The sequence below is a fragment of the Arvicanthis niloticus genome, chromosome 4, assembly GCF_011762505.2.
Source record: "Arvicanthis niloticus isolate mArvNil1 chromosome 4, mArvNil1.pat.X, whole genome shotgun sequence".
Taxonomy (NCBI): domain Eukaryota; kingdom Metazoa; phylum Chordata; class Mammalia; order Rodentia; family Muridae; genus Arvicanthis; species Arvicanthis niloticus.
Window position 1 is genome coordinate 68,061,450 of NC_047661.1, and position 19,003 is coordinate 68,080,452.

General features: G+C 50.6%; 1 protein-coding gene across 12 annotated transcripts in view; it reads left to right on the forward strand.

Annotated features, from left to right (window-relative positions):
• Arhgef2 (Rho/Rac guanine nucleotide exchange factor 2) overlaps positions 1-19,003 on the forward strand; it is a 50,239-nt gene that overhangs the window by 25,197 nt on the left and 6,039 nt on the right. For 6 of the 12 annotated variants that reach the window (XM_076932705.1, XM_034499486.2, XM_076932709.1 and 3 more), the window contains 13 exons: positions 7,416-7,560; positions 9,541-9,608; positions 9,888-9,951; positions 10,518-10,647; positions 10,865-10,974; positions 11,103-11,249; positions 11,992-12,242; positions 12,624-12,749; positions 13,246-13,363; positions 13,476-13,724; positions 15,842-15,918; positions 16,738-16,907; positions 17,774-17,841. In XM_076932705.1, coding sequence (XP_076788820.1) covers positions 7,416-7,560; positions 9,541-9,608; positions 9,888-9,951; positions 10,518-10,647; positions 10,865-10,974; positions 11,103-11,249; positions 11,992-12,242; positions 12,624-12,749; positions 13,246-13,363; positions 13,476-13,724; positions 15,842-15,918; positions 16,738-16,907; positions 17,774-17,841 — 1,723 coding nt within the window. Of the gene's footprint in view, positions 1-700; positions 722-4,461; positions 4,531-7,074; positions 7,187-7,415; positions 7,561-9,540; positions 9,609-9,887; positions 9,952-10,517; positions 10,648-10,864; positions 10,975-11,102; positions 11,250-11,991; positions 12,243-12,623; positions 12,750-13,245; positions 13,364-13,475; positions 13,725-15,841; positions 15,919-16,737; positions 16,908-17,773; positions 17,842-19,003 lie in introns of those variants that run through there. The other 6 variants (XM_034499487.2, XM_076932707.1, XM_076932710.1 and 3 more) reach the window with 5 other exon arrangements.

A 19,003-nucleotide genomic window follows, 5' to 3' on the forward strand; every position in this document is an offset into this window, starting at 1 on the left:
GGGTCAGGACAGCAAGCGGCCGCCCATTTTCCCCGCCAGGCCGATCCGATCCCTCAGGTGAAGCAAGCTGCCTTTGTGTAGCTGGGATGCCTTCTCTCATCCTGAGCATCTCGGTACCAGGAACCCAGAGTAGTTCCCACCCTTATCTGTTCCATCAGCTTCCAGGCTCTTGGTTCTCCAGCCGCCTCGGCTGACCCACTCCCCTCCTTCTTATTTCGATTATCGCCTCGGGTTGGGGGCCCTTCACCTGTCATCTAGAGTCTGGCTGTGTAATTATCAGCACACACTGCAGTACGACCTCTCCAGCACGCTTTTACAAGTGTCCTTTATTCCTGTCTTTGTACTCAGACTCAATCCCAAATGCCAATGATTTTCCTCACCTCAGCTCACAGGAAGTGGTGAGGCGGAGGACTTGTAGATGAATAAGTGAAGCCGGAGGGGCGGGGGGGGGGGGGGGGCTGGTTCAGGCAGCCGGCGCCTCCCTGTACCTCAGGGCACTCACATTATGAGGCTCTCTCGGAAAGCAAAGGCAGGAAGGGCTTTAATCTTAATCCCTGTCCTTAGCGGGAGCGTAATGACCCTCCCGCAGCCAGCCAGCCAGCCAGCCAGCCAAGCAGATCATTTTCAGGCTGGAAAGTCACTCTGCGAATGGAGAGCCGCCCTCTCCCTTCCTCCAGGTTCCAGGCTTTAGCTACGTGTTTTACTGCTACACTGGGGGCAGGTCGGTAGGGGTGGAGAGCCTGGGGGGAAGCTCAGTTCGAGGCTTTTTTGTAGGGTTTCGGGATGGGAGTCTGCTCACCGGAAGAAAGCTAGGCGGGACTCTTGAGCAGCTCCAGGGTGAGCTGACTGAGTGTGAACTGTGGGGTGGCAGACAGACTTCTAACAAACCCTAGCGACAGGCCAGGCCCCAGCTCCCAGAGTCTGTTTATTTTTTCAACCGTTTGAGCGAGACCCTGGAGTAAAGCCAGGGTGGGTGGGGGGAACTTTTTGAAAGCACGGAAATTTGGTTCCACCCTAAAAAGGAAAGCCATAGTGGGGGGGGGGGGCGGAGGAGGCAGACCTGTGGGGCTGTACTAAGACATCCTCAGGGGGCCTTTCTCTAGTCCAGACACCTGGTATCTCATCCCCTGTTTTTTTGTTTTGTTTTTTTCTTTTTCCATAACACAGTAACTGGAAATCCAGAAGCCTGGCTTTTTTATCTTTTGACTAGCTAGCTATGGAGGAGGGATTGGAGATTCTGACTGGTTTCCCAGAGACCAGTGAGTGGTTCTGAGAGGACAGAGAGACCATGGGGAGGAGGGACGTTTGTCAGGGACGTTTGTCAGTTTGAGCTGGTCGGAAGGGGAGGGACACCTCCGGAAAGCTGTGGTTACCGAAGTGGGGGAGTTGGTTCCTAGCCACGAACCCTGGATCTCCCTCTTTCCCCTCCCCAAGCACACCAGCTGTCTCCTTTCTTTTTATACTGTGGTGGGAAGCAGAGGGGCCCACTGGAAATGAGATTATTTAAGGATCATGGTCTTCCCTGCTACCTACAAGGGAGAAGGGTCAGCCCAGAGATCCACTGCCCTCCCCAGCTCGTTCCTTACTCTCAGATATCTTCACAGAAGGAAGAATTCAAATGTAACCTGCCCCTTTCTCTTTCCCCGGTATAGGATCTCTCCTTCCGCCCTCCACGCTTCCCTTTTCTCTGCATTGTTTCTGTTCTTCCAGGCTGTCTTCTGTTCTCCGCCCCCTCAGTTCTCTCTGCCCTACTTCCTACCTCCTCAAGCCTCAAAGCTGCTCTTTCCATCTTTAGGCCCCCTTATCTCTCCACCCTACTTTCCTGAGCCCTAACTGTCCTGTCCACAGAACAAAGCAGGAACACCCTGGGTCTTCCTGAACCCTGTGTGTGATGGGGAGCAGGGAGAGCCGGCTGCCTTTGTTCTGAGTACCAGAGAGGTAGCTGGCTTTGTTTGCAGGGCCAGGAGGGCAGGGCTGGGGGAGCCCTGGAGGGAAAGAAGAATCCTGATAGTTTGGGAGACTGGAGGAGTTGGATCCTCTAAGAAGCTGAAGTTTGGAGGCCACCCAAAAAGCTCCTAGGGGTCATGGGTGTTTAGGAAAGCACTGGGTGGGGAGAAAGAAGCAAAGCTGGCATAGGGAGCTAAAGACTTAGAGAGGTCACCTAGGGACTGCAGGATGGTTGAAGAGCACCTAAGAACACCCAGGGGCACCAGAGGAGGTGAAGAAGTGACTGGTTTCTGCTACTGGAACTGTGACCTTCAATCAGGGAGGGCACGGATCAGGCTGTGATTCCCATGTGTGCACGATTCTTGTATTGGGGGTGTGTCTCTCCGTTAGAGATGCTCAGGGGTGCTCTTTGAAAATTAGTGCCTACCAAGCTCAGTGGACAGAAGGAAGTAGTTCCCATTCTAAAGTTCAGCCTCTGTGTTGATGTAGGCTCTGAGTGAGGTTATGGTTTCTGGAGCTGGTAGAGAAATGGCTGAGAAGTGCTGGCTAGACCCTTCTGGGTTTGTTTGTGTCTCCTTAGGGAGGTGGGGGTAGGGCTGCAGGCGACAGCTACCCCCTCCCAACTCAGCTGGCCTGCCTTGTGCCAGGAGGGCAGGGAGTCTGGCACAGCTATTGTTTGCCTGTACAAATGCCCGTCTGTCTGCGTTTTTCTTGCCTTTTCCCTCTTGGCCTGACAGGTGTGGCTGGGTGGAGAGCAGGCTGGGGTCCATGGTAACTGGGTCTCAGAGTCTCTATCTAGCTGGATTTTATTGCCTGTGGCTTAAGTGCCTCTTTTCTGCATCACCAGGATGCTGCCCAATCCCATGTCCGGTGGTTTGCCATCCTTCATTAAGCAGAGGCTTTCTAAGTGCCTTTGTGTATTCTGTGATGGCCTTCTCTTTTGTTTCTGGCTGTGGCGTTAGTGGTCTGCATTTGGTTACCTTCTCTCAGCTTCCAGTATTCCATGTCCCTCCCTGGAGCGTCTGAAGGAGCAGAGCCTCACGCAGACCATCTAAAGTCCTCCTCCTGGACTCGCATCAGGAATCTTCTCTCTTCGTTCTCCAGGCTCATAGATTGCCCCTTGTGGAATTGAAACCAAGTTTGCAAGTTCTGCACTGCTCAACAGCCCTTCTCCTTCACAACCAGTGTCCCCGTGTCTTAGCTGTCCAGGGCGGAGCCACGGGCTTTGAGTCCCAGTGGACTCCTTCAAGAGTCCTCTGGCTGTGGAGTCTTAAGGAAGAGGCTGAGGCCAGTCTCTCACAATCAGTGGTCGTTGTGAACACCACACAATTCTCCCAGAGGCCGTGGTATGGAGACAGGAGGGAGTGAGAACTGGGAGAGCCACTCTGACTCACCCCAGGAGCCTGGGAAGCCAGAGCCTAGGTTTGCCTTTATATGAATCATTGTTTTCTCTTAGCCTAGGGCACATGGTGGAGAGAACTTGTCTCCCCACAGTGGCCAAGGTTTGGTGTGAGAATGGAAGGAGGTTTTGAGCTGACATTCTGACCCCCAGGGGAGGTCTCAGTCAGAGGGAGTAGGAGATCCAGCTTGGGAGTGCTCCAGGAGGAGGGAAAGGAAGAACTAGAAGGGGACAGAAGTTCCTATGGTTCTCACGGGCAGTAAAGGGTCTCCCCAGAGCAGGGGTGCTACTGGAGACCCTGGCATTCCTTCCCCCTTTACCCCCATTTTCCAATGCACATTGGGTGCCTGCTGTATATGAATGAGGCTTTTGGATCTCAGGATGGAAGTTGGCCTCGAACTCCTGATTCTCCTGCCCTGCCCCCCCCCCCCAAGTGCTGGAACTACAGGAGTATGCTGAAACACTCAAGCCTGTTCAGTTCGATATTCAGTTAACCCCACATGGAACATTAGCCTGGATAATGTCTGAGAGCAGGGAAGACTTCCGAGATCTGTGAGGAAGCAGCAGGAAATCTCCAGAGCTGGACAGCAGAAGGTTGGGTCCAGCAGAAAGGGCCATGGACCCTGAGGTGAATGCTTGGACTGAGGAATGACAGGTCTTTCTTGCCCCCTGTGGTGCTAGGATTTAATCCAGTGTTTCACATCTATTAGACCCTTGAACCCTGAGCAACATCCTGTGCCCGCTTTTTTAGACATTTTCTTTTAAGATAGTGTCTTACTAAGTTGTCCAGGTTGGCTCTGAAGTGACCATCCTCCTACTTCAGCCTTCCCAGTATCTGGACTTCTTGGTGTGTAAACCCCCCCCCCCCATGATTGCTCCTTTCCTGGACTTACTGTGGCATGGAGGAGATGAAGAGCTGTTCTTCTTGCTGTGTGTAAATGGGAGACAGTGAATAAATCCCCCCACCCCTCACCCCCTACCCCCCAGTAAGCAGTTCCCATGTTATTCCATTCTCCACAGCTTGAGCCCTGGGGCGGGCTCAGTACAGCCATCTCTGGGACAATAGTGCTAGGCCGTGCCAGGGCCGCTCGCTGCTGGCCAGGGCCCGTGCTGGGATGTGCTGCTGCTGCTGTGGCTGCTGCCCTCTGCTTGCCCGCCTAGAGCAGGGGTCACTTGGCGAGAGGGTGAGTGTTGGTAGGTGGAAGGCAAGGACCAGAGCAACTGGGGGTCTGTATGGTGCAAGGAGGGAAAGGGTTATTGGAGTCCGGTCTGGCCCCAGCTCCTTGGCCACTCCCAGCAGAACTGTGCAGGCAGGATGTACAGAGAGCTGTGTGGTAAGAACCTCTCGCAGCGTTAGAATGTGTCTGTAAGCACACTGCTCCTTCTGGAGTGGCCCTTGCCAGGTGCATTGTTCTGGTGACTGCCATTCTTCTTTTACTTGCTTATTTGTTTTTAATTAAATTGTCATAAATATTCATACTCTAGATTGGTGTCCTAGAGAAGCGTGGGAGGGCAGAGAGGTGAAGAGGGGGAGAGAGCATGTGGCAAGGGATATTTAGGCTTGGCATTTGAAGTCCAAGGAGGTGAATTTGAGGTCACTTTGATCTAAAAACAATTAAAGAGCTGTACTTTACCACAAGACAGCTAGAATGAAGAGCAGTGGGAGACTTTTCTAGCGATTCAGGTAGGTAGTAGCCACTAGAGCAGGGGATGCTGAAGTGTCCCATACTAGAGTCTGAAGGAGTGTCCCTCAGAGGAGGAGCCAGCCACAGGGACAAGGAGGGAGGGAGGACCATCCATTAGAGAAGTAGACGCATGGCTGAGAGAAAGAGTGTAAGGCATGGGGGACAGGTGAGTTCGCTAAGAACAGGGGACAGGAGAGAGGACCAAGATAAGGAGAGAAGAGAGCAGGCTGGATAAAGAGAGGAGCCCTGGCCTGCGGGTGCACACCTGAAACCCCTGTACTTTGGTAGCTGAGGCAGGAGGATTACCTTTAGTTCAAGTCTAGACAAGGCAACATGGTGAGAGACTGACTCAAAACAAAATAAAACAAAAAGTTACCAAATGAAACCCCAATAGTATATAGTAGGGGAGAGAGGAAAATCGCATGGTGGAGGTGGGAAGGCACGAGGAGGGAACATAAGGAGGTGATCCATCTAGACCACTGGGCTCTGTCATCCTTGGGCCACCCCAAGGCCCAGGGCACTGTGGTCTAATGCTCTCTGGCCCCTGGACTGTTGACTCAGCAACTTTATGCTTCCCTTTTTCCCATCCTCCCCCTCTGACTGCCAGTGTGGTTAGTGGCGTAGGCAGGACTTCTTATCCAGGCCCAGGCTGAACGTTTTTCACTGAATTGTGACTTTCTGTCCTAGGGTCCCAGCCAGTGTCCTAAACTTGGGGCTCCTACTCTCAGTCTCAGCCACCTGCATGGTGTCCTTGTCTCCTTTTTTTTCCCTTTGAGACAAGGTTTCTCTGTGTAGCCCCGGCTGTCCTGGAACTCACTATGTAGATCCAGCTGCCCTTAAAGTCTGAGATCCGCCTGACTCTGCCACCCACATGTTAGGTTTAAAGCCCAGCTTCACTCCTGCCTGGCATGTCCTCTAACATCTTTAGTTAATTAGTTAACTAATTACTTTAGATACAGGGTCTCAGTGTAAACTCTGACTAGCTTGGAGTTTGCTATGTAGGCTAGGGTGGCCTCAGACTTAGAGATCTTGCCTGCCTTTCTTGCCAAGTGCTGGTATTAAAGCCATGCCCCCTGTACCATTTATATTGCCCTTTCTAATTTATAGGGTCCGTACCATGACTTGAATGTGTCAGTTCTGTTTCTCTGCCATGTGGGGCCTGGGGATTGACCTGGTGGGGTCATCAGATGCCTTTACTTTTCTTTTAAGCTCTCTTCTAACCTTTTTGTTTGTTTATTTTTGTTTTTTTGATCGTAGTGGTTGGTGTTTTGAGATAGGGCCCCATATCACTATATAGCCAAGGATGTCTTTGAACTCCCAAGCTTCCTGCCTCCACTTCTTCAGTGCTGTTTGAGTATGAGTGTGTGCACTCGCACGTTTTTGTTGTGATGTTGTTGTTTTGAGACAGTTGTTCTATAGCCCAGGCTTGCTGCAATATTCCTGTCTTAGTCTCCCAAGTGCAGGGGTTAACAGACATGGGCTACCACAGCCATTTCTAGCTACCACCTTTTCTGGCTCTTGGAGCTTGGGGAGGAAAAGAAAAGAAGTCAAGAACTCTTACAGAAGCTGGAGGAGGTAGGGGAAAGCTCAAACGCAAAGGCAAAGGTCAACATATACCTCAGGGGGCAAGAAGACACTAGAGAGTGTTGTAATCTCATCCGTTATCTGAGTTCAAGGGTATTCTTGGGTACCTGACCCCTACACACACACACACACACACACACACACACACACACACACAGCTAGTGAGGGATCTTTTGGGCTTTGACTAAGTAGAAGAGTTAGAGGTTTAGGGTCTTGACCTCTGAGTTGATGGTGTCTGAAGAGGCATCCTGCCCCCACTAGCCAGTCTAATAAGGGGATCTCCTGCTTTGCCATCCCTGCTCCCCCATGACTGCTTTGAAGACAGCAGCTCCAACACCCGTTGTCATGGTTATGAGAGGAGCTAACTCCCATAGATTGGAAAGCGCTGGTGAGCTGGCACCCTCTGCTTCACTGGTCCTCCCCTCTCTCTGCGCATCTTCCCCCAGCACAGAGAAAGCGTACAGCAGCCCGGGGGCGAGCAGAGCTAAGGCTGGAAGGTGGAGTGAGGACGCAGAGCTCTAGAGCTAGGGAGATGAGTGGTAACAGGAGGCAGCCCAGTCGCCGGGGTCAGGTAGGTCAGAAGCCTAGCAGCCTTAGGGACTGACTGCCCAGGGCCTGGTCATGTCTGGACAGCCATCTCGGACACCCGTGCGTAGCGGATTGTGCTTTAGCAATTGGTGTCACTCCAGCCTCTTTCTAGGCAGGCATTTCTCCCATGCCTCTGCTTTCAGCCTGTCTCTCTGGTCTCCAGCTACCTGGGTGTCTTCCAGCCTCACCACTGTCTCTCAACCTTTCCACAGACCCGGGAAAAGGAGAAGATGAAGGAAGCTAAAGATGCCCGCTATACCAACGGCCACCTCTTCACCACCATCTCCGTCTCAGGCATGACTATGTGCTATGCCTGTAACAAGAGCATCACAGCCAAGGAAGCCCTCATTTGTCCCAGTAAGTCTTTGGTCACAAAGGTCACCTAGCCTCGGTCATCATCAACCCTAGTTCTTCTGTCTGTCCACTCTGGACCCTTAAAGGGACTCTATTTTCTGGATCCCAGCTGGGCTCAAGTTTCATGCTCAGGTGCTTGGTCTCCTGCTGCCCTTGCTCACACTGGGTGGTGGCCATTGGAATGTGACATAAGCTGGTTGGTCTCTTGGGTGTGGGGTGACAGAGGCTGTTGTTACTCTCCATGCAGCTGTCACTTGCTTGGGTATCCCCCTCGCTCCCTGAACAGCTGCTGACAGTTGGGAGAACTGTCTGGAGAATGAGCAGGAATGTGTGCTATGAACCAGGGTGGGAGAGGAGCTAGGGAATGGAGGGAAGCTGCCAGCCTTGCAGCTGCCTCTGCCTGTCTTCCTGGACAGTTTAGACTTGAGGATCCCATGCCTCTGCCTTTCTATTGCATGTGAGTAGAGCAGGAGTCTGCTGATTCAAGGACAGGTTGGGATTATCTGTTTCTTTATCCCTGATAAAGAAATTCATCAGAGATCTGTGTGATGGAGGGACAGACACAAAACTCCTAATCTTGCCCATGTCTAACCTTTATCCTGTCCCAGGAAGGAGACAGAGGAATTCCTGCCTCCTTAGGATACCAGTGCAGACGGCTTTAGCTCCACCCTGCCCCACCCCCACCCCCATGCCTTCCTTTGAGTAGATGAAAGTGTTGTAGCTTGATGCTGACCGGCACAACTCCACTCTAGCCTCCTAATCCTTGTGGGATGTTGGAAAGGAACCTCAGAAAGAACCAGTGAGGCCTGCCCCCTACTTCTTTACCACTTGATTTAGAGCCAAAAGGATGAGGAGGTAACCCCAATCTAGATCCCTCTAGAGACCTGGCAAAATACTCAATCCGGAAGCTTGTTGCCAGGGGAACTGGGGAGGTGGGTAGCACTATTTTGAGAGCAGGTGGAAAGCGGAGGCTTGATCCAGAGACACTAGGTGTTGGGGGTAGGAGAAGGGAGCTCCAGGGGGTGGGCACTGCCACAGCCTGGCTTCCATCACTCCTTTCTGCCCCACCCTGTGTGCCTTGTATTTGTGGAAGTGAGCCTGGTGTTGGGCATTGTCTGCCTGAGTTAGCAGAGTTTCCTGTGGTGTTGGGGGTGGGAGGAGAAGCTGTAGAGCTGAGGGCATGCCAGGAAGGGAACAGCCATGGTCCTGAGTCTAGGCTCAGCTACTCCTTTTTCCTTTGCTACTTCATGGAGAGGTGGAGTGGGGGATGGGGGAGAAGCAGATGGAGTGTGGGAGCTGTAGTTTGCCTTACTGGGGAACAGAACTTCCCGGGCCTACAAGGGAGAAGGCCCCCAGAATGGAGTTAATGCAGAAGGCTGCCAAGATGGGAAAGGGTAGGGCCACTGGGTCCAGACTCTGGAGCAATAAGCAGAAGCCACTGGCATATATATGGAAATATATGGAAGAGAATGGCTTTTGGATCTGAGCATATCTAAGTTTAATTCCTAGCTCTCCACCTCCTGGGTGACCTAGGTTAGCAAGCAACATCCAGATCAGATTCTTCATCTGCGAAATGAGCATTTTTGAGTGAAGTGAGTAGGGAGCTTTCCTCAGGTACTATGGTGCATTCTGACTCTGTCAGCTTCTGGTCTTGGGAGTCCCCATGGTCATCTGCAGTGTCATTTCCTTTGTGCTTTCTGCTCTTCCCAAGCAGCAGACACCTCTCTTCCCTCTGGTTCTCCTGGCCATAGGATTTCCCAACCATCTGGATCGTCCACACCAGACCCCTCTCACTTCAGTTCCTGCTTGAAGGAAGAGGGAGGTGGGGGAGGGGTTGACATGTGATAATGACCAACAACTTTGGGAAGCTGAGAGGAGTGTCTGCAGAATATATGACCTGGGAAGTTGGGTGTTTACATGTGGGCTTGTCACCCCCTGTGCCACCCCAGCCCTCCCTTTACCCTCTCTACCCCACCCTCCCAGCATGCAACGTGACCATCCACAACCGCTGTAAAGACACCCTGGCCAACTGTACCAAGGTCAAGCAGAAGGTGAGATGGCTGGGTGGGTGGAGGGCTTGCAGGGAGGGCAGTGCCATACCCATGTGTCTTTCCACTCATTCCTCTCCTTGCCATGGGGCATCCCAGACCCTTGGCCTATGTAAACATATCCCTGGTATACTAGTTTACCCATCCTGATTCCCTTAAATGCAGGGTTAGCTTTCTCCCAAAAGGGCAGCTGCCAGATCCTGGCTTGTCCTGGGTGTGTGGCAGGGTAGTCTCTGGGTGACAGCTGTTTTTAGTGTCTCTCTTTTGCTTTGTGTCTCACAGCAACAGAAAGCTGCATTGCTGAGGAACAACACTGCCTTGCAGTCCGTTTCTCTCCGAAGTAAGAGTGAGTAATAGGGAAGTCACAGGACCACCAAGCTTCTGAGCCCATGGGCTCTGCTGCCCCCCTGAGGTCATACCCAGTTACACACACAGCTCCACTTGGGTGGGAGTGCCATAATGGATAGTCCTTATTCCTGGGCTTAGTATCTAGACAGGCTAGTCCAAATAGAGATGAGGGACAAGGATGACTTCAGCCTTGCCACATCCTATTATGATAGACATTTATCTGTACTTCATTTGGGGGTTGACTGTCAACTGTCAGTTCAGAAAGAGCATGGTGCTCAGCAGGTTCCTTCTCACCAGCTTGGATCACTGCAGACAGGTCTTATATTTCTGGCCTTGAGTTTGCTTATAGGCTTGTCTGGGGTGGAAGAACATATATGAACAGGCTCTTAATTCATGATGGAGGCTTGCACAGTAAACAGTGGCATTATCTTGATGGGTTTTGCCAATTTTCTTTGACACTAAGGAGCTGAGGACAGGCCAGACAATTCACCATGGTTCCTCTTGAGGAGCCTAGGAGAGCAAAGGGCCAAGGAATTAAGTTTGCTCCTGCTTCCTTTCTTACAGCAACCACCAGAGAGCGGCCAACGTCTGCCATCTACCCTTCTGATAGCTTCCGGCAGTCCCTCCTGGGTTCTCGTCGTGGCCTCTCCTCCTTGTCTTTGGCCAAAAGTGTTTCCACTACCAACATTGCTGGGTGAGCTTCTGTTTGGGGAAGAGGGGGCTTGACAGGAGAGAGTTCAAAGCCCACGAGAGCACTATTTCTTTCCCTGAGTTCAGAACTGGAGACAGATACAAGAAAGATAAGCTCCAGCACAGAGTAGCTATCCCTAGGAGCCCAACCTTGGGTCCCAACCTGGGAAGGGACCTCCTGCCCGAGTTGGGGTGATGCAGATGGCCTCCACTTCCTTCAGACATTTCAATGATGAGTCTCCTCTGGGGCTGCGTCAGATCCTCTCCCAGTCCACAGACTCCCTCAACATGCGGAACCGGACACTGTCTGTGGAATCCCTTATTGATGAAGGTGAGCAGACCTGGCCTTGGGGAGGTGTGTGTTGGCAAGACTGTGGTGTGGGAAGCCTGGGACGGGGAGGAAGAGGACACAGGGAAGGGAGAGCCGGGCTCTGAGGTGCCGCCTGCACTGATGCACAGGTGTAGAGGTATTCTACAATGAGCTGATGAGTGACTTTGAGATGGATGAGAAGGACTTCGAGGCAGATTCGTGGAGCCTTGCCGTGGATAGCAGCTTCCTGCAGCAACATAAAAAGGAGGTGATGAAGAAGCAAGATGTCATCTATGGTACGCCAAGGGCACTTTGGTCCCCCTGCCCCTTTTTAACCAGACCCTGCTTACTTGCGTCTTCTCCCTGCCACCTACCTGTTGGACACACACCCTCATCCCATCCTTGGCCTCCATGTCCCCAGAGGGCACCAGCTTGTGCCTGTGCACCTACTTCTTGGTGCCATTGGGATATTTTTTTTTTATTTTTTTATTTATTATATGTAAGTACACTGTTGCTGTCTTCAGACACCCCATAAGAGGGCATCAGATCTCATTACAGATGGTTGTGAGCCACCATGTGGTTGCTGGGATTTGAACTCATGACCTCCAGAAAAGCAGTCAGTGCTCTTAACCACTGAGCCATCTCACCAGCCCTTTATTTTTTATTTAAGAGATAAGAGTCTCACTATGTAGGCCAGGCTGGTCTCAAACTCTCCATCCTCCTGCCTCAGCCTCCGGAGTTCTGAGATAAAGAGTATGTACCACTGCACAGCTCCCAAGGCCCCACTGATAGCTCTACCTCAACTCAGTCCTCAGTCTTCATTCTGCCTCCCTCATGCCCAACACCGTGCCGGGAACTGGGAAACCTACACACCTAACACACAGGACTCTTGCCTTAAAATAGTCCACTGCTTGAAATGACAAGGAAGTGGTCTGAGATGACAGCCACACAAGCTTTAACTTGGGAGAGGCATGTAGGGCCCCATGAGTTGTGCCTGAGGTAGAGTACAACAGGGACAAATATCCCTTTGTCTCATAGAGCTGATCCAGACAGAGCTGCACCATGTGAGAACCTTGAAGATTATGACCCGCCTCTTTCGCACTGGGATGCTGGAAGAGTTGCAACTGGAGCCAGAAGTGGTCCAGGGCCTATTCCCCTGTGTGGATGAGCTTAGTGACATTCACACACGTTTCCTTAGTCAGCTTTTGGAACGGCGGCGCCAGGCCCTATGTCCAGGCAGCACCCGGAACTTTGTCATCCATCGTTTGGGTGACTTGCTCATCAGTCAGGTAGGAAAAGACACAGGGGACCTGTTCATGAACGCACATGAGCATGTGGGAAAAGACACACGGGAGCTGTTCATGAATGCACATGGGCATGTGGAGGTCAGAGCCCACTCCTGGGAGGTGGTTCTTTCCCATCATGTGAGTCCCAGGATTTGAATTCAGGTTGTCAGGCATGATGGTAGCAAGTTCTTTTACTTGTTGAGCCATCTTATTGGCTAAGGAGTAAACAATTCTTACCTCCAAGCAAACTGGTGGCTGGAGGGAAGCAAAGCAGGGGACAGCTGGAGGGGAGGAAGCTGTGGAACAGAAGGCCAGAGGTGTACTGAGGGCTGAGGGGCGGCTCTGTAGGGAGGGCTGACCTGGTCTTGCTCTCCTGACTTCCAGTTCTCAGGTTCCAATGCTGAGCAGATGCGCAAGACCTACTCAGAGTTCTGCAGCCGCCACACCAAGGCCTTAAAGCTCTATAAGGAGCTGTACGCTCGAGACAAGCGCTTCCAACAGTTCATCCGGGTGAGCAAACATCTCCAAGCCTAAGCCCAGCCTTCTCAGACTCAAACCCAAACTCTCCCATCCCCGGGGTAGCATATGGGAGCTGTGTGCTCAGAGGGCAGCCCCTCAACACCCTTGTGGACTGTGCCCCTAGATCTCTCGGTTGTTGGGACATGGTCTCTATGCCACCCTGGCTGTCATGGAACTCACTGTATAGATGCGGCTGGCCTCAAAACTCACAGGGATCCACCTGCCTTCCTGTACTGCTATTAAAGGCTTGTGACACTACACCTAGCTCACTCTTAGATCAACAGCCACCCCTCACTGGGCAAGAGGATGTTGGTATAGTTTTCATGCCACTGTTGGTTTGCTCGCCACCACAGACCTGTGACATTTGCTTACTCATTTCCCAGAAGCTGTCTGCTTAGGCTAACATGAGGAGGATGCCAGGCTGGGCCAGCCTCAGAGCCTGGGCTCCAGTCTTTCTGTCCCCTTAATCTTTCCTCTTCCCTTACAGAAAATGACCCGCTCGGCTGTGTTGAAGCGGCACGGGGTCCAGGAGTGCATTCTCCTGGTGACTCAGCGGATCACCAAATACCCAGTGCTCATCAACCGGATCCTGCAGAATTCCCATGGTGAGGAAGAGCACGGTGGTGGGGCTGGTGGGGAATGGTGAGCAGTCTCAGGTAGAATTGGGTTGGAACAGCACTGGTTGAACTGTCTCTCATGCTGGACGTCTGGTACCAGGGATTGAAGAAGAGTACCAAGACTTGGCCGCGGCCCTAGGACTAGTGAAGGAGTTGTTGTCCAATGTGGACCAGGATGTGCACGAGCTGGAGAAAGAGGCCCGCCTGCAGGAGATTTACAATCGAATGGATCCTCGGGCTCAGACCCCTGTGCCAGGCAAGGGCCCCTTTGGCCGAGATGAACTTTTGCGGAGAAAACTTATCCACGATGGCTGCCTGCTCTGGAAGACAGCCACCGGCCGCTTTAAAGGTCAGTGGTCCTCCTGGCAGACGTCAGAGGTAGATATGTGAGTTGCAGTCACCCTTAGGGATTATTTTTACAGCCTTTCACCAAGGGTGAGAGTCAGAGACAAACCTACTGCTGCGGTGGTGCCAACTCCGGCCAGAATCCCAGCAGAGATATGTCTGGGAGATCCAGAGTGAGAATTGAACCCTGGGAAGGACTGAGAGGCTGGAGAAGAGAGATCAGGAGAACAGGGCTGTGTTGGGGTGGGCGTGGGGGTGAGGGTGAGGGTGGGCGTTGGGGTGACAGGGTGTACTATCCCAGGCTCACCTTTTAGAATTTATCTACAGTTAAAGTCCTTGCTCCTAAATCTGGACAAGAAAATAGCACCTCTAGACCTCAGTTTTAAAGGTGAAGGAGGGGGGTGCCTGAAGCCAGAGCTCATACGGGATTACATCTATGCTGTGAAATTCCTACCCTAGGGCCTGAGTCCTGTCAGTCCTTACTAGGCTCTCTCCTCCATCCCTCTCTCTCCTTCCCATCTCTCCCACGCAGCAGCTAAGAATATAAAGCATTGAGGGGTAAAAATAGCAAGGCTGGAGAGCTCTGTTTCTGAGCGATTAGCAAAGCCCTCCCCTTGTGTGTCCACGGTTTAGTAAAAATCCCCACAAGCAAAGGGTGACTGTGTGTTCTTCACTGTGGCTTTCAAGTCTTAAAGAATTGGTCTTTGGTTCCTCCCTTCCTCTGAGTGCAGAAGCCATGACAGTCTCAGAGCTCAGAGGGTGGGGCAAGAGAAAGAAACTGAAGCAGGGCCAGCTGGGGTTAGAGATGAGATTAGTCAGAGGTTGTGGGTGACAGGTGGCCTGCAGTCTGCTCTCCTGGAAGGAAACTGACTTGGTCCCTCTCTTTTACAAAAGGTAAGAGACAGGAATATGTCAGTGTATTAGAATACCTAAAAAGGTGCTTACACATTAGTCAGATACCAGATACGGAACTTAAAGGCAAAGAACACAACCTGTCTTGTTCTGGGAATCCTGACTTAGAAAAATCTTGGATCAAGCAAGTCCTGCTTGTACTTGATTGTAGTTCAGCTATCTAAGAGCTGAGGCAGGAAGATCACTTGAACCTATATGTTAATGTGTAAGTAAGTGTTTATGTAACAGCAGCTGGTTTACAGAGCCTCTAGAACAAGCATGGCTTTTCTGGGGGGCGGCTGAAAACCCTAGATTAGGGAGGATGAGTTGGCCTGAAGCAACGGCTCAGTGGTTAGGAGCACTTGTTCTTTTTGCAAAGGATCTAGGTTCAGTTCTCAGCACCCACGTGGCAGCTTACAATTTCCAGCTGTGTAACTCTAGTTCCTGGGGGCCCAATGCTCTCTTTCAGCATCTATGGGGATTACATGCATGTGACACACATGCAGTCAAAACACTTCTACATACAAAATAAACTTCAAAGAATCAGAATTGGGTGATTTAGATTCTTTTTGTTATTGTTGTCATTTATTTACTTATTGGGCCTTTTTCTTTTTTATTCTTTTTAGACAGTATCTTCCTATGTAGTTCTGGCAGGCCTAGAACATGATTTATAAACCCAGCTGACAAACTTTTAGAGGTCTGCCTGCCTTTACCTCGGGAGGGCTGGAATCACCACACCTGACTAAAACTGGATGATTAAAAAACAAAACTAAAAACAAACAATTCTGAACCAGTTGAGGCAAGAGTTCCTTTGTGCTCCTCGCTGGCCCAAGAGGCTGTTTTGTCTGGTAGAACAGGCAGCTCTCTCTTTCCCTCTGTTTCCATGTTGACCGAATGAGGAGGTTGAGCCAGGCAGTGGTGGCCACACTTGAGAGGCAGAGGCAGGCAGATCTCTGAGTTGGAGGCCAGCCTGGTCTACAGAGTGAGTTCCAGGACAGCCAAGACTACCCAGAGAAATCCTGTCTAGAAACATTGAAAAAAAAAAAAAAAAAGTATGGTGAGGTCGGAGGTCAGAGGTCAGGAAAGATGAAGGAAGCAATGGGAGACAAGAGAGACAGGTGGGGGAGACTGGGAGACCGCCTGAGAAGGAGCTCCTGGTCCTCGGGGAGGAGCAGACAGTGGCTTTGAGCCTTTAGTGCTAACCATTTTTCCACTTTGTGTCTTGGCCAGATGTCCTGTTACTGCTAATGACAGATGTGCTGGTGTTTCTCCAGGAAAAGGACCAGAAATACATTTTCACGTCCCTGGTGAGCTTGCTTCTGTTCTCTTATACCTCGATTTTCTTACCAAGCCCAAGAAAGTCTTACTCAGTCAAATTCCTATAATAGCTGTTAGTTCTATATAATAAAAAGTAAGAAAGCTGCCAGGTGTCACTCCTGTGCACAGGCACGGTTACCCTGTCAGGAGAGCTGTCATTAGCTTCATTTTGTAGATGATGAAGGGGTAGGTACATGCCTGTATAATACAATGCTCTTGGGAGTTACCAATAGAATGATCAGGAGTGCAGGGTGAGAACCACATGGTGGGTTCAAGTCCCGCCTAGACTACATGAGACCCGCATCTAAAAAGTAAGTAAATTTACCATTGCAATGGTGGAGTATGTCTTTAATCCCAGCACTTGGGAGGCAGAGATAGGTAAATCTCTGAGTTCAGTCAGCCTTGTTTACATAGCAAGTTCCAAGCCAGTCAGGGGTCACAGAGTGAGATCTAGTCTCAAAAACAGCAAGAACAACAAAAGTAAAGCAGACACAAGCTTACAGTTCCAGTACTGGGAAAATAGGGCCAAAATAGAGCCTCAATAACTTTGAGGCTATTTGGGGTTCATAGTGAGTTCAACACCAGTTGAACACATAGTGAGACCCATGAGAGAGAGTGAGAGACAGAGACAGACAGAATATGAATATGAGTGTATCGAGGGACTCATGCACACCTAAATTGTCCTGGTGGTGCTGACACTTGGCCTCTCGCATGTATCATCATCTTCAATCCTTTTGGTAGTCTAGGACTGAAAACCCAGATATTAAGGATTAGGATTCCTTGGCTTAATTCTTCCATCTCCCTGACAGGACAAGCCCTCAGTGGTATCCTTGCAGAATCTCATCGTAAGAGACATTGCCAACCAGGCAAAAGGGATGTTTCTGATTAGTTCTGGCCCACCTGAAATGTATGAGGTGCACGCAGCATCCCGAGATGACCGCACTACCTGGATCCGTGTCATCCAGCAGAGTGTGCGCCTGTGAGTGTGCCTGCGTGTTCCTATGGCTTCAGGTCCTAAGCGGAATACTTCCTGGGAACTAAACTCATCATGAGAGGTTGGGGCAGAAGCTGGGGATAGACAAGATGAGTCAAGATAGAAAGTTTACGTTAAAAGTTCTAATTTATAACCCAGCTACCCCTCCAAGATAGTGTTGGTAGACCTGTCAGCCAGTGACATAGTGCCAGCCACACATACTGTGGGGTGATTAAAGCACTGATGTTAGTGAGCTGAACACCTTTTCTCCAAAATGTTGAAAACAGCCCTGGTGTGGCATGAACACCTATAGTCCCAACACCTGAGAAGTGGAGGCAGAAGGAGTCAGAGTTAAAGGCCAACCTTAATGCATAAGGAGTTCAGGGCCAGCTTAGGCGGAGGTCCTGTCTTAAAAACTACAACAGGCCTGGCAGTGGTGGCGCACGCCTTTAATCCCAGCACTTGGGAGGCAGAGGTAGGTGGATCTCTTGAGTTCAAAGCCAGCCTGGTCTACAGTTTCAGGATAGTCAGAGCTACAGGAGAAACCCTGTCTGGAAAACCCAAAACAAAACAAAACAAAACCCTCCAACACAGTTAGTGCAGTAGCTCACTTGTAGCTCAGTTGTCAGAGTGCCTGCCTGGCATTCTGGAAGCCTGGGCCCTTCCCCCAGCACCACTTCAATCAGAGCTAGAGACGGACGCAGGCTTTTCATAACCTTTATAGGCCTGAGCCGTAAGAACGAGATGAGGATTAGGGCAAAGAGTGACTAATGCCCTGGTGTGAGAGAAGGGTCCTGTCGAACTTGTGCAGAGGAGGGAAAGCTGACCGCTGGTGTCTTTTCCACAAATCCAACCTGCCTATTGCTCTGCAGATGCCCGTCTAGGGAGGACTTCCCTCTGATCGAGACAGAGGATAAGGCGTACCTCCGGAGGATCAAGAGTAAGTTCCATGCAGGGAGTGAGTTGATTTTTCACCATATCCTCCACGCAAACTATCATGTTGCTTTCAAAAAGATGAGAGGGGCTAAAGAGATGGCTCACATGTTAAAAGCACCCATTTCTCCTTCGGAGGGCTCAGGTTTGATTTTTCAGCACCAGCTTGGTCACTCTCAATTGTCTAACTCAGTTCAGTGGATCTCTAATGCCCTTGGCCACCTCAGTCACCAGCCACATGCATGATGCATATACTTATATGCATGCAAAACTCTCATACACATAGAATAAAATAATCTTAAGGGAAAAATGAAAGCTTCATGTGGGCTGCTAGGGATTTATCCCAAAATAAACCATTAACTGAAAAAAGCCAAGTTTAAAACAATGTTAAGTGTATGCTACAATTTTGTAAGATTAGGGCTAAATAGGTGTGTGTGTGTGTGTGTGTGTGTGTGTGTGTGTGTAAAATAGAGAATCTAATATCTCTATGTCCCAAGGGCATCTAATGCCCTTTTGTGGCCTCTGAGGGCACTGCCCCCACATGATGCACAGATGTACATGGTACATAGACATACATGTGGGCAAAACACCCATATGATTAAAAATAAAGGTTAATGCTGAGCTTGGTGGCTCATGATTTTTAATCCCAACACTTGGGAGGCAGAGGCAGAATGAGCTCTGTGAGTTCAGGGCTAACATGGTCTGCAAATCTAGTTTCAAGACAGCCAGGGCTGTTGCACGTTAGAGAAACCCTGTCTCTAAAAAACAAACAAACAAAAATTTTAAAAAGTTAGACAATTTTAAACAAACTTGTTTTTTAATGAGGGCAGGCTGTGGTGGTGTGTGCGCCCTTGCGATCCCAGCATTTGGGATCTACAGTGCTAGGATCAGGCATTCAAGGTCACCCTAGTTCCTTTTATATTGCTATGATAAGACACTACAACCAAAGCCACTCAAAGAAGGAAGGACTTCTTTGGGGCTTACAGTTCCAGAGGGTTAATGTTCCTAATGGTGGGAATAGCAGGTGGCAGATGTGACCACTGGAACAGCTGAGAAAGTGTGAGTCCTTTGAGACCCTAACACCTGCCCCCAGTGACATACTGCCTCCAGCAAGGCTGCACCTCCTAACCCTCCCAAACAGCCACCCACTAGGTACTAAGTACATCTCA